The 13,234-nt window shown below is 38.7% G+C and overlaps 1 protein-coding gene across 4 annotated transcripts in view; it reads left to right on the top strand.

Annotated features, from left to right (window-relative positions):
* Positions 1–13,234, top strand: part of Phlpp (PH domain leucine-rich repeat protein phosphatase) — a 189,151-nt gene that overhangs the window by 88,937 nt on the left and 86,980 nt on the right. For 3 of the 4 annotated variants that reach the window (XM_076427010.1, XM_076427002.1, XM_076426993.1), the window contains exons 2-3: positions 978–1,370; positions 3,754–5,826. In XM_076427010.1, the coding sequence (XP_076283125.1) occupies positions 3,955–5,826 (1,872 nt within the window). In that variant the 5' untranslated portion in view covers positions 978–1,370; positions 3,754–3,954. The remainder of the gene's footprint in view (positions 1–977; positions 1,371–3,753; positions 5,827–13,234) is intronic. The other variant, XM_076427016.1, reaches the window with a different exon arrangement.

The raw sequence follows: 13,234 nt of genomic DNA, 5'->3' as shown, positions 1-13,234 counted from the left end.
TCAACCGATTTCGATGAAATTTTCAGTGCGAGTATAACTAACAAAGATCTACAAAACACATGTATTCTAAATTTTCATTAAGAGCCCAAATAAAAACTGTGGCGCGTATGCTGTGTCCGCACAGTGTTCCGATATCGTGCAGCATTTTTCGTGCGATGGATGGCCGCTAGAGGCGCTTGCAGCCTCAGTAACGTAGCTTCTCGATAAAATGGGTACCTTGAGCACCCCGCAGAATTTGAAAAGATTTGTATGATTTGATAACATGTGCCTTTTTGTATATTTTGTAACTTGTAGGACACGTCCTGAAATTTTTTTGTCCGGAACAGATTGTTTCGGTACTTCCGCGCCAATATAACTGTCTCAAGGCGCAGAGCTCCACTATCTCGTCATCATAGATACGTTACTGTTTTTTCCGCGCAGCGCCTCTAGCGGCCATCCATCGTACGAAAAATGCTGGACAATATCGGAACACTATGCGTCCGCACAAGATCGATCGATACGTTCGAGCGTACCATAACCTAGAAGTCCGCATAGTTACGTATGGTTACGTAGTGCAAATAGAACATGCGTTGTGTCACAGTGTTATTACCATTGATTATGTCATCGTATTGTTTAATCAAACATATTTATATCGTTAATCGTTGAAAGTGCTTCTACGTATTTCTGGACCCACGAAAACGTTTTAAAAAGTGTCCTCTTTATTTTTGCACGTAACCTTGTAAATTATAATTTTTGGAAAATCTGTTTTGCATATCATTCCGTAAACCTATGCTTCTAATTGATTCTAAAAGATCAGGACGCTTGGTACAATTATGAAAAAGTTATTCTATTTCAAATGGCGTACGAATACATTTTACACTCGCTGTAATTTTTGTCGCAAACTAAGCGCAGAAACAGATAGTAATATCATTTCGCATCATCGGGAGTTCACTAATCCGCGAGATTAAAACATTTGAAGTGCAATCTGGTATTTATAGGATTTTTTGTGAAATCGTCGGACGTGCTCGAGGCCTCTCAAACGCCCATTAGTTCTCGCTGCTGGCTTGCAAAAAGGATGTACGGGCTGATGGAGATTGATATTTAATATTTGTGATTTGCAACACGTGTGAATCCGTTCGCGTGAAGTGAAGTGAAGTGACTTGATAACAATCGGAGATGTGATATTCTCGTGATTCTGTCGCGACGTTAGACTCGATTAGTGTCGACTTAGGATTCGATAGCGAAGGAGAGAGAGGGAGAGAGAAAGATTTTTGAAGCATCCTTGATAGCCGTGAAAGTGGAACAAAGTGCGTTTCAAGGGCCTTTGTTGCTGGAAGAGCACCGGCGCGGTGGGAAGATTGCATTCCTTTGTTTCATCGAGGACGGAAGAAGTAAGTGTTAGTCGATATTTATGTCAAGTGTCTTCGGTCCACATTCCACATATGTGGGACTGTGGGACTCGTGTCCTTGCAACGGCAAGTACGGTATAAACTACAATCAGGGACCATAACTGTTATAACCAAAAAGAAAAGAAGTATTTCATCGACTAAATCGTATTGATTACAAATAAGGATTATAAGTAACCGAAAATTTTTCCTCTTGTTGGTAAATGTTATCGTTGAGAGAAAACGTTCGATATGTGTAATTGAATCATAATTTATTTAAAAGTTTCGTTTCCGAGCTTCTCGAATGAAACGATAAAACTTCGTGGCTGTTCAAGCAGACCCAGTACATTTTTCCCCGCGATTATTCAGATGCCCGTTTAAACTTTTTACTGTTATCGGGCAGAAAATATTTTCATCGATCGATTTTCGAAAGCATTCGGGAAAATATCGCATCGTTTGTTTTTAGTAGTTTCCGCTCGATGTGCTTCATATTATATTGGTGACTCGTTCTGGATTAGAACGACTATCGAAGATCACGATGGAACTGTCGATGTTGTCAGCGATAGGTTGACAGCAAATTGCGCGCGTGTTAGAACACAGCCCGGAGAGAATATTTGTTCGATAATATTTGAAATGATATTGCGGTTGCTCCGTAAACACGTGCAAATGTGCCGGCCCGGGAATTATCGTGCCCGAACTTTCGTATTTGTCGTAGCAGAAATGTCGGCTGTGTATCCGCAAATTTAATAGCATTAAAGGATTTAAATAAGAAGATTTACTAAAACTAAGTGACCTGTGTTCCTTTCCAACAAATAGAAATTAGAATTGCTACTTCTGCATTGCCTGGAAGACTTAACTTAATACTATTGTAATACGAAAGTAGAACACAATCGGAGAACCTGAATCGAAAGTTGGAATATCATTTCTTGTTATTATTTCTAAACAAAATTTGATTAATACAAAATATATTTTAAGTGGTATTTAATTTTTCGTAATTAAAATTAAATGATTCTTGCAATTGACTAATTACGAAAATGGTGTGAGTCTATTTATAGCCCGTAAATGTATATATTATATATTCGCCTAAAACATTACATATTGATAAATTAGTAGGAACATTGCAATGACATAATCAATTTATATTTTTGAATTTACTAATATTTTTTTAATTGACTAACCTTTATTTTTTTTCGAAACAACAAAAAATGGACTTACGCCACTTCCAAAATAAACGGTTCAAATATTCAAATTCAAACAAAATTTTAAAAAGATTAGTCACAGATTGTATATTGCGCTTTCGATGTTATACAGGGTGTCCCAAAAAGGTTGAACTTCCTCCGCGCAATTGTTAAGATTGACTTTATACATTTCACAGTTGCGAAACGAGATATGCTGTACTGATATCTGAACAAACTTTAGCAATGACACCTTTATAATTTGATTTTCATGTAGTTACACACATATTGGACAGTTTTAATCCAAGTGAAAATGTAGAAACAATATTTTAGCTTCACGTTGCAAAATGACATATTTGAACGGCATCGAGATATAATAACCCAGCTACAATAAAATGTCCCATACATCCGAGAAGAATAGCCGATGGTGAACAAAAGCTTAAGAAAAGAAGGAACGCGTCAAGTTTGCTCGTGCAAAGCACGTATCTTGCTTTCTATTTATCTATCGACAGACCGTCGTCGCGGTTGGGAAGAATTCGTTTATCGCCGCATCCGCAAGATTTATATCAACTTGAGGGACACGCGTTTCTTTTTCTACCTACAGAACATAATCTACAATATTCTACCTCGATTCTAGGAACTTGTCTTTAATATTTTTAACTTGTTTAGAGATTTAGAGATAGAACAAAATTCACCTTCATTTTTCTAAATGACACAACACATTTTTTAGTACATAATATTATATGCCTATGTCAAAACGAATTGACCTTGACATGACCTTGACAGTAAGACAGGCTTCAGTTTTTGATATTGCTCAAGATATACATATTGAACTCTCGAAAGAAATACACAATAAAAGAATAAAAGAAACAAAGCAAGAAAAACGTATGAAACACTCGAAAATACTGTCGCATTGTTCCCGACCCATTCAAATGATTAGAAAGGGAAGTAAATGCTTATGTATTGGGTTGGCAAGAAAGTAATTTTGGTATTTTAAGGTGAAATAAAACCGCAGTTCTCTGTTCAAACGATGAACTTGATCAATAAAATATTTTCTATTTAAGAAAATAATATAGTTCATTGCTTGAATAAAAAATTAAAATTACTTTCTGGCCAACCGAATAGTTCTTGGATCTTAGCGACGTGATACCTCTAATTATAACAACTAAATCAGAAATGACTTTTATTCGAATTTATTCGTTTGACTGTTCCAGATAAAACGCAAAGAGCAAGCTGGAAACATCACCGAAGAAACCCGAAACCGGACGAAGGCGTCGAAAACCTGGCTTCGGAGTCTGTTAAACACGCCCGGCCGATAAAACAAGATCCCATGTGCAAACAATGATCATAAAAGACGTCCTTAAGCCGTGGAAAGAAGCAAGTCCAGCAGATCTGACGAACGGTCCGCAATCAGGATGGTGATCGCGAGCGGATCCCCCGGCGAGGCGACGTCCAACACGACCGGCAAACTGAGAAGATCTCGTCGATTGTCTTCGACCAGGGGTTTGAAGGTGCGCTCGAGTGCAAACACAGCTGGGCAAGCGATTCCCCGGCAAGATCTCAATCAGAAGCTGGGTCTGTGTCCCATAGTGAGCAGAAACGTGGCCGATACAAAGGGGCGGCCGGTAATCAATTGGGAATTGAACGAAAGAATCAGCCTGAGCAGTGGTTCGAGTCCGGGTCTGGCTGTTCGTCCGGACGCGAGGAAGGGTATCGAGTTCAGCGAGAATCGCAAGAAGCCGGAAATCGATGGCAGACAGGCGATCAACGATAACGGTGGCGATCGTCGCGAGAACAGAAACAGCCGGGCTAGTCTGGAGCTGATGAACGTGTCCGGTTTTCATCAGGACGTCGACAAGAAGCGTCGCGGCTCCTGGTCGATCGATATCGACGTGGTCGGCAGATTAGCCGACGAGGGGAACGTCATTAAAAGCGATTCCAAGTATGAGATCGGGATTCCCGGCGAGGGTTCGTCAGCGTCGAGGAAGTCTAAGCAGCGGCGCTCCTCAGGGTCGACGAAAGCACCGAAATCGACGAAGAACGAGGAGGACGACGGGCTGAATAATAAATGGGGTAGGAAGAAGGCGGCCGATAAGACGAACGACTCGATCTCGAAACGGCTGGAGCTGATTCACGAATTGAATCAGAAGATCCTGGCGAACTACGAGAGATTCCAGCAGAAATCGAAACGTAGTCACTCGAAGGAGATCCCGGAAGTCGGTGTATCGAGAGATAGCTGTTCGAGAGGTCGACTGGTCCCCTCCGCAGATGCGAAAGAACGAAAGGAGGATCGGCTGTACGCGGAGGTGAAGCGCAAGAACCGAACGAAAGCGGAGTGCGTGGTTGAAAAAGCCGAGGATTCGTTGATGCAGAGGAGATTGGACATCAATAAATTCACGTTCTCCAAGGATCACTGCGAGAAGCTGACCGGCGCCGGCAAGGACAGGGCAGACTCGGTGGATAAGAAACGATTGAAGACGCTGTCGAGATCATCCAGGATCCCCTGCGATAATGAGAACTTCATCATGACGGCGAAGCCCGGATTCCACGGTTCCGAAGACGATAAAGTTCGACGAGTGGCTACGAGGACTGAATACTGCGCGCGATCAACGAAGAACGAGGGAAAGGAGCCGGTCCAGAACAGCTCGGTTTTTTACACGAATGATCTCCCGGTGAGGCACGTAGACCTGGCGATCAGTGACGACACCGATTGTCTAGGGAGCTCCAGATTGTACCCGGAGAGCTATACCAATCGCTCTAACGAAGTGAAAATTGATGACGCGAACGAGGACGATCGCAAGGAGCCGGGCAATCCTGACGAAAGGGAAACACGCGATGCGACTAGGATCGATCAGAAGGACGAGGATACTGTTCGCGGCTCCTCGGACGGGGCCAGGGGCGAAACGATCGATCAGAAAGCCTTGGAGCACGAAATTCTCGAGAATCTGGACGAGACCATCGACAGGTTCGATAACGAAAAACCGGATGCTAGGGGGGCCAGGATCGAAGAGCCTCGCGACGACAAGAAGATCGACAGTTTCAGCAGTGATTCCATCGAAATCGATAGTCCTTTGTCGAATTCGGGATGCTCGAAGGTACCCAGGCTCCAAGAGACCTTTAATTCCTCCTGGGACTCCGGAGTCGGTGTGGATGTCGGCACCGGAAGCGGCTGGGTCAGAATCCACACGGGAATTGAAAGCAGCCTCGTCTATCTTACTCTGGATACCACCGCCAAAGACGTCTGCAGGGACATGCTGTTAGGCGACGACTTGTCTCTGTTTATTCAGGTAAGCGGACTCTCGAACTTCCACGGCGAATTAGCCGTTTCATTTATGCCGCAAAGGTTGCGTACCTGGCCGGATGAGGTGGTTGGCAACACTGACGAGGAATGTTGTTTATCATGTATTAAGCTTGAGAGGCGGAGGCGGGATTCCTCAAGAGTTTAACCCAAACAAATAAAAATACATTTTTTTAAAATACCACGTTTCTAAAACGGACTAAGAAGTATAAAATAATTTAAATAAATATATCATGTTTAAAAGACGGACTAAAAAGTATAAAATAATTTTTCCTAGCCTCATACAGGTTCCTAACCCCATACAGATAGCCCTGACAATTTGTGATTGTGAATTTTGAATAGCTATGAAAGTACTTGCCTGATTTAAAACAAAAACGTGGGCCGCAAGATAATAGTAAGGAGTGTAGAGAGTAGCTGCCGGTGAGAAAACTCAAACAACAGTCCACATCATTTGCAGTGCAATCAAATTGTTAGTGACTTAGGTGAACTATTCATGCATGTTTTAATTTTAAACCGTTTTTGCTTTAAAACTTACAAGTATTTTCATAGCCATTCAAAATTCACGATCACAAATTTTCAGGACTATCTGTATGGGGTTAGGAACCTGTATGGGACTAGGAAAAATTATTTTATACTTGTTAGTCCGTTTCCTATCCGAATAAGTTAATAAATTTTCTAGCCGATTTACAACGAACTGGAGTGGCATAGAAATTTATTTTCTCTCTTAATATGTTCAATGGGCTGGAAATAAAATATAATAACATTGTTTTTAAATTCGTCTAATGTTTTTACTGTTTTAAATTACATAAACTGATTTTTATATAACATAATTCATAACAATTTCATATAACATAATTCGGAATAATAAAAGATTCCTCTAGTTTTAATCCATTTACTAAATCAACTGAAACGTTTCATCCAGCTTCGAAATTATACAAACTTTATTTCCACATGATTTTAATCCCTTTGTTATTTAAAACCCATTGTTACCTTCTACGAGTCTTTTGAGTGCACATGTACTTCGTAAAAAATTTATATTAACAGAGACATTCTTTCATCTTTTAAAATTAAATCCTTACTTTTACATTTTTACAGATAGAACTGTTTCGTCTCATTTTAGTCAGAAAAATGCCAGAAATATGTTGATAAATGATTCATAAAAAAATAGTTAAAGACAAACGTGATCTGCCATTGGCTTAGCTTCAGGGCCCATCAAGGGCAACACCCTAAATAGACGTAAATGGACGTCTTTAAGTAGTGGGGAGAAATCTTTTACAAATATCGTGGTCATCTTTTTCTCGTATATCAGGACATTTTTGTAATGTAACTCTTACGTTGCTACAAATCATATTATCTTTCTCACGTTTCAATGCATTTCTCCCTGTTCTGATAAGGTTGAACTTAGGTACCTTTGCTGTTTATAGCTCATCGACGTCGTCTTCCAACTTCGTTCGCCATTTCACGGCACGAGGTTATAGATGACGTTTTCCACCTGGCTGACAATGTTCTTTACCGACAATGTCTATTATTGAGACATGTCTCGCTGTAATGGTGACCGTGTATTCTTTTCGCAGAACGGATGTGTGACAGGACAAGGCAAAATTGCTGATGCTTTCGATCTTATGAAAAAAATTATTCCTCCTATATTTATCACTACAGTTTGCTCTATCAAGACGGCTAATTGTTGCATTACCACATTTTGTTTGTGTTTATAATAAACTGCAATAATAATTCTACTTTCCACTTTTATAAAATATTTAAAGTTAGCTTGAATTTCTGAAATTTTTCTCATAAATATTTTCTCTCGTAGAAATTCATAACTAAATTATACAGGATTTGTGCAATTTTAATTGTGAAATTTTAAAGAATTTAGGAACGCCAATATATTATTTTCGATTTAATACAATTATTAACCTAAGAACTCTGTTTCTTGCTATGTACTTATAAAAAAAGATTTCGTTTTGTATAAAGATCCCCAATCTAGGAATATAAACGCAGTCTAGTAACAAATTCTTAAAAATGTTTGATATCTTCCCCGTTTTGTTACATAAAAATTGTCTTATTTCATTGCTTGGGACTTAATAAGCAAATCTGTTTTTACACTTGTAGATATTCCTTTTTACATGCTTGAAATTTTCATACAATTTTCGGAGAGAATGTAGATTTAACTATTATACACTAGGCGTTCCTATTTGGGTTACTAGCCAGAAATTTCAATTGGTCAGCTGAACAATTAAAACAACGTTAGAGATTACGAACCACTCTAACATCAGGAGGGATGGAAGCGGAACTCGATCCGGTGCTTCCTATTCTGAATTTTTTAATTGTTAGCTGACCAATTAAAAAACCAGGTTGGTAACCGTTGATCTGGAGCATGAATAGCGTACATTTGAAAATGGAACCACCGTACGATACGCGACAGTATCATTGCGTCAGTCGATCTCCTGATGAAATTAATTGCAACACTAACGAAACGTGGATATGGATTTCTAAAAATACATGGACTCCTCTGGAAAGCCTGAAGTAAAAGCTACATTTTCATTAAAAATCCTCTAATAACCAGAAGCATACATTTAAACAAAACAAAATTATACGAAAAAATATTACGGTACCATATTCCGAATGTAACACGATTGTAAAAGCTGCGAGTACGAATGAAATTTCATGTAATTTAATAACGCATATAACGTGCAATCTTTATCTCTCCTCTGGCTTGATAAAGTATTCAGTTGAGAAGAAAATCTCTGTTTAATATTTTATTGTGCATGTCAAGAGATATAGAAATATACATTTTTTTACTTTATTATTATTACAATCACGGGGATTATTCATAGAATACATTTTTTTCATATTTACATTTCAAATTAACTGGAGCAATTAAAACTCACTGTCCAAAGGTAAAATTGTATTTTGCACATGGCGTCCGTGTTCTGGCTTATACACGCTTGATACAGATATTAAAAATTGTTCTGCGAAATTTTGTTCATCTCTGGAGGTCGTCAATAAATAATGTATATAACAAAAATATACATCTAAGTAATATGCGAGTATACCAAAAATATTTCTAAAAAAAAAATATATAAAAAAATGCATAATATATAATAAAACTATTTATAAAAAAATATGTATAGAATAGAATAGAACAGAACATATAATATCAAAATATCTGTAAAACCTCTTGAGAGCGTGCGAATACGTTTGTCCACCACAGAACGTGCTAAAACCATGAAATCGAACGATTACGATGGTATTGAGCGTGCAGAAAATTTCGGGCATCGACATAAGGATTAACCGTAACCGAAACAGATAACAGTTGGCAATTTCGTAGCTCCATAACAGTTATTCGCAATAGAGGTTCCTCAGAAGCGAAATCAATTTTCTAACAGTTTTGAAAGCCGGGATATCGCGAGGATCGTCGATCGGATTCGATTTGGTCGATGCAACGGGGACCAGTTTTCGAACGTGTATCGATAATCGTTCCGCAAACAAAGATATGACAGGTTTGGGGGCGGGACGGGCAGCTCGAAAGTTTTCGATGATCACGAAGCGAGGCGAAACGTGATAAGAAAGCTCGATTTAAGGGAAGAGGGAAATGTAATAGAGTAGAATGGGGCCAGGTGAAATCGACGATGATCCGGGGAGAAGGGACGTGAAAAGAGAGAAGAAGAGAGCAGAGAAGAGAGTAGAGAGAAACGCAAGGGAAAAAATGCGAAGGGTTTCAACGGGAATATCCCCCTAGGCTTTATCGCGTGCCCGAGCATTAACGACGTCTGCGACAGAGCAAACCGGAAATCCTGGCGAACCGCAGGGATCCCTCTGTGATGGGATAAGTCGCACGATTTCGTTTCGTCATTTTCGCAGGGGCATGCACAGACGACGAACTATCATTTTCTCGGCGAACAAAGGATAAATGTCATTTATATTCCCCGTCATTTACATCCGAGCTTGAAGGGATGCTCGAATTCAAATCGAGTCTGTATTGAGACGAGGAGACCACCAATGCTTGGAAAATACGGTCCCGATCACACTGATGAAAGAGATTTAAATATCAGAGAAAATTTCAATCGAAATTAATTATTAAATGATTTTTTTTATGAAAAAGGCGATTACAAAGGCGAACAAAAACGAAATAGAAAAATTGTTAAAAATGACATAACAGTACTTTTTAATTCTTCTAATGTTTTTATTGTTTCCAATGGCACCTACTCACTTTTGCAATAAATGCATAAAATCCGCTGTCTACTTATGCCTAGATTGTGGATTTTATTATGTTGAATGTTTTTTTTTATGAAAAAGGCGATTACAAAGTCAAATACAGCTCTTGTCCTCCTTTGTTCCCTTAAAATATGTCATAATATTGAAACTGCCAACCATTCGATATTGCCAGTAGCCTGAATATCGAGAACGAAATGAAAAGAATAGGGTGTAGTTTATACAGCAACGTGCTTGCTCGCTGGCTTTCAGTTTGGGAATCTCGATGTTCCGAACAGGGGCGATATTTGTAAATCGATGTCGACTCGAGATGCTTTTATTAACTTTCTCTTTATACTCAGCTGGGTAATATGTATATTGAAAACGTGATTGTTCAGAATCTCCAATAACCAATAGCAACCCCTTGGATTTCGGGTCAAGCTAAAGTAGATATTCAACAAGGGTAGTGGTTCTAGAAGATAACCGCGTTTCAAGGTTTCTGGGTCATGATGCTACAAGACTCTAAATCTTGTATCATAACAAGCTTGTGAAGAACTACATACTCGCCAATTTTTTAACCAAACTCCCACAAAGTAAAATTACATATTGATTTTGTATTTTGAAAATGCAAGCAACAATATTTCAAGTCTCGTATTTAGTATAATATGTATAACAATATAAAAAGTTCTTGATTGCAAACAAATTTATTTTCTGTTTCAATAGGTCATTTGATAGGAGCATTTTTAACTATATTTTACTTTGAATACGTTTCATCATATTTAAAGTTTCTTCTATCCCATATTTGCATTCGGTACTAAAACAGCACGAGTTATAAAATATCTAACAAGGACTTTTTAATTGCGATAGGAGTTAATGGAAGCAGAATACATACGAGTACAGGTACACTCTAACGAAGTAATAACTATGAAATAAATACCATTTCTAGAAAGTGAGATTCGAGATTGCAGTTGTTACAAAATCACTTTTATAATCACAGCACAACACGCACTTCTTCGGTAATACATAACTGGATTGCGAATTATTATGTAAATTCGCTGCTTCGTACACTAATTTCATACAAACGAAGGTAGACACGATTCTATTTCCTGTACTAGGAGTCCTGCCGTGCCTATAAGAATATTGTATGTGATATTCAATTGTAAATAATAAATATGCATCATAAATATTCATAATCAATTGCAATTTTTGAAAAATTTCTTTTCACACCGTGTAGTAAACTAATTGTTTCAGCTTCCCAAAAAAATTTAAATCGTATAGTACAATATTAAAAAAGTTATCGTCTTTTTTTACATTCACCCGGGTTTTGGTTAAAAAAGTATCCACTGCAATATCGTTGCAGAAAACATCGTTCGACAAACATACTGCGCAATAAACACACGTTTGAAAAACGGAATAAATTTTTTTTAAAACTTCATAGAACCGCTCGGTCTACAACATTTTCAGAAAAAAATCAATCCTTTAGTTTTTCCGTCTGCTTTCGAATGCAAGAACCCCATTGAAAAAAGAAAACAACTGAAAAAAGTGAAAGTGAAGATCTCACCTTTGAAGATCCGCTTGGATAGACTGCTAATATTGTAATATATTGAATTATTTATAACGTTGCGGTATTAACATACTAAATGTACCTTTTTAAGCACTTTTTTGAAATATTGAATAACTCCGTAAAACCTCTAATTAATGAAGTAATAAAATTTTGTACTATTTATTCCTGAGGAACGATACGATATGATCCGACAGAAAAATTCTGATTGACAAATTAAGGAAATGTACGTTACGTTCACCTCTTGAAAAAGTTCTCTTTCCACTCTTGACATCAAAAGTTCTCTTGCCACTCTTGGTATTCAAGCATGCCTTCAAGTATACCGGGTATCCAGTTTGAACGTTTTTCACGGAATTATTCCCTAAAAGGAAGCTCGCTTCAAAAAAATCTTATGCATTTATGACAAAAATGTGTAGGCGCCGCTTGAAACAATAAAAACATTACAACAATTTAAAAACACTGATATTATTACTTTCAGCCTATTAAATACATTAAGAAAGAAAATAAATTTCCACTTCACTCCAGTTTGTCGCAATTCAGTTAGAAAATGTTTATTTTGCATAATGATCCACTGTCTAGTCATAATGGTTCTCCCACCGCACTGTTTTGCAAGTCTGAAGTAATATAGGAGGAAAGTCCTTACGGTTTCACTTATACAATATTTAAAAGCGTCTTGTATTTAATTGAATAATATGTACAATAAAAGAGAGAAGAGAAAAGCCACGTTGATCGGTCAGCGTAGAGCTCGCAGAAGTGCCACTTATTATTCCTCGACGTCCCTAAAATATAATAACAATGCGACCGGACAAAACATTTCGTGCTTTCAATCTTTGTCTGACCCAGCGGCCATCATTCCCTGCTCTCCCCGTTCTGTGTGATAAAACAAAGCTTTGTACGTCGAAAGAGAGCCGTGTAGAAAGACGATTCGGGGCATCGAGATTTGCTTTCGAAGCTTGCTCTCTCTGTCTCCTATCTTTCCTCTCTCTCTCTCTCTCTCATCTCTCGACAAACCGAATTCGCTGCTATGCTAGCGCCGAAACATTACCTCCCCTTCTTTCACCACTCGCCAGCGACGGATGAAGAGCGACGTTGCATAATGAGTACGGCGTGGCCTGCCTTCTCAAAGATAACGAGGTACGCGCCAGTAATCAAAGGAGGCTAAGACCTTAAATAGCAGGCGGCCTCTTAAAAGAAGCTCTCGCTGGTTACAACTGCTGCCGGGCACTCCAGTCAGCTCGCATACATACATACATACATACATTGTGCCGACGGTCACAATATGGCCCTGATGGACTTTGTTAGCTCAAAGCCCTCGCGAGCTGCCATCTCAAATCAGTACAATAATGTCTCCATATCTTTTACGAACTTCAAGACCGGAGTATCACTTATATCAGACCTGTCCATCTTCGTTCTGCTAAGGTGAGAGGTGACGTTCTTCCACTATTTGCGCACGCTATTGCTCAAGGCTTAAGTAGTGGGAGAACGGACTCATTGATAGAGTGGAGACCGTGTGATTTCACGCTCTCTTTCTTTCTCTCTCTCTCTCTCTCTCTCTCTCTCTCTCTCTCTCTCTCTCTCTTGAATTTCTTCCCTTGCTACTGTACTCGGATATCTAAACAATCGTTTTTTATGAAATCAGTTTTAT

The sequence above is a fragment of the Lasioglossum baleicum genome, chromosome 1 (genome assembly GCF_051020765.1).
Source record: "Lasioglossum baleicum chromosome 1, iyLasBale1, whole genome shotgun sequence".
Classification (NCBI taxonomy): domain Eukaryota; kingdom Metazoa; phylum Arthropoda; class Insecta; order Hymenoptera; family Halictidae; genus Lasioglossum; species Lasioglossum baleicum.
This window is presented reverse-complemented; position numbering and strand designations above follow the sequence as displayed.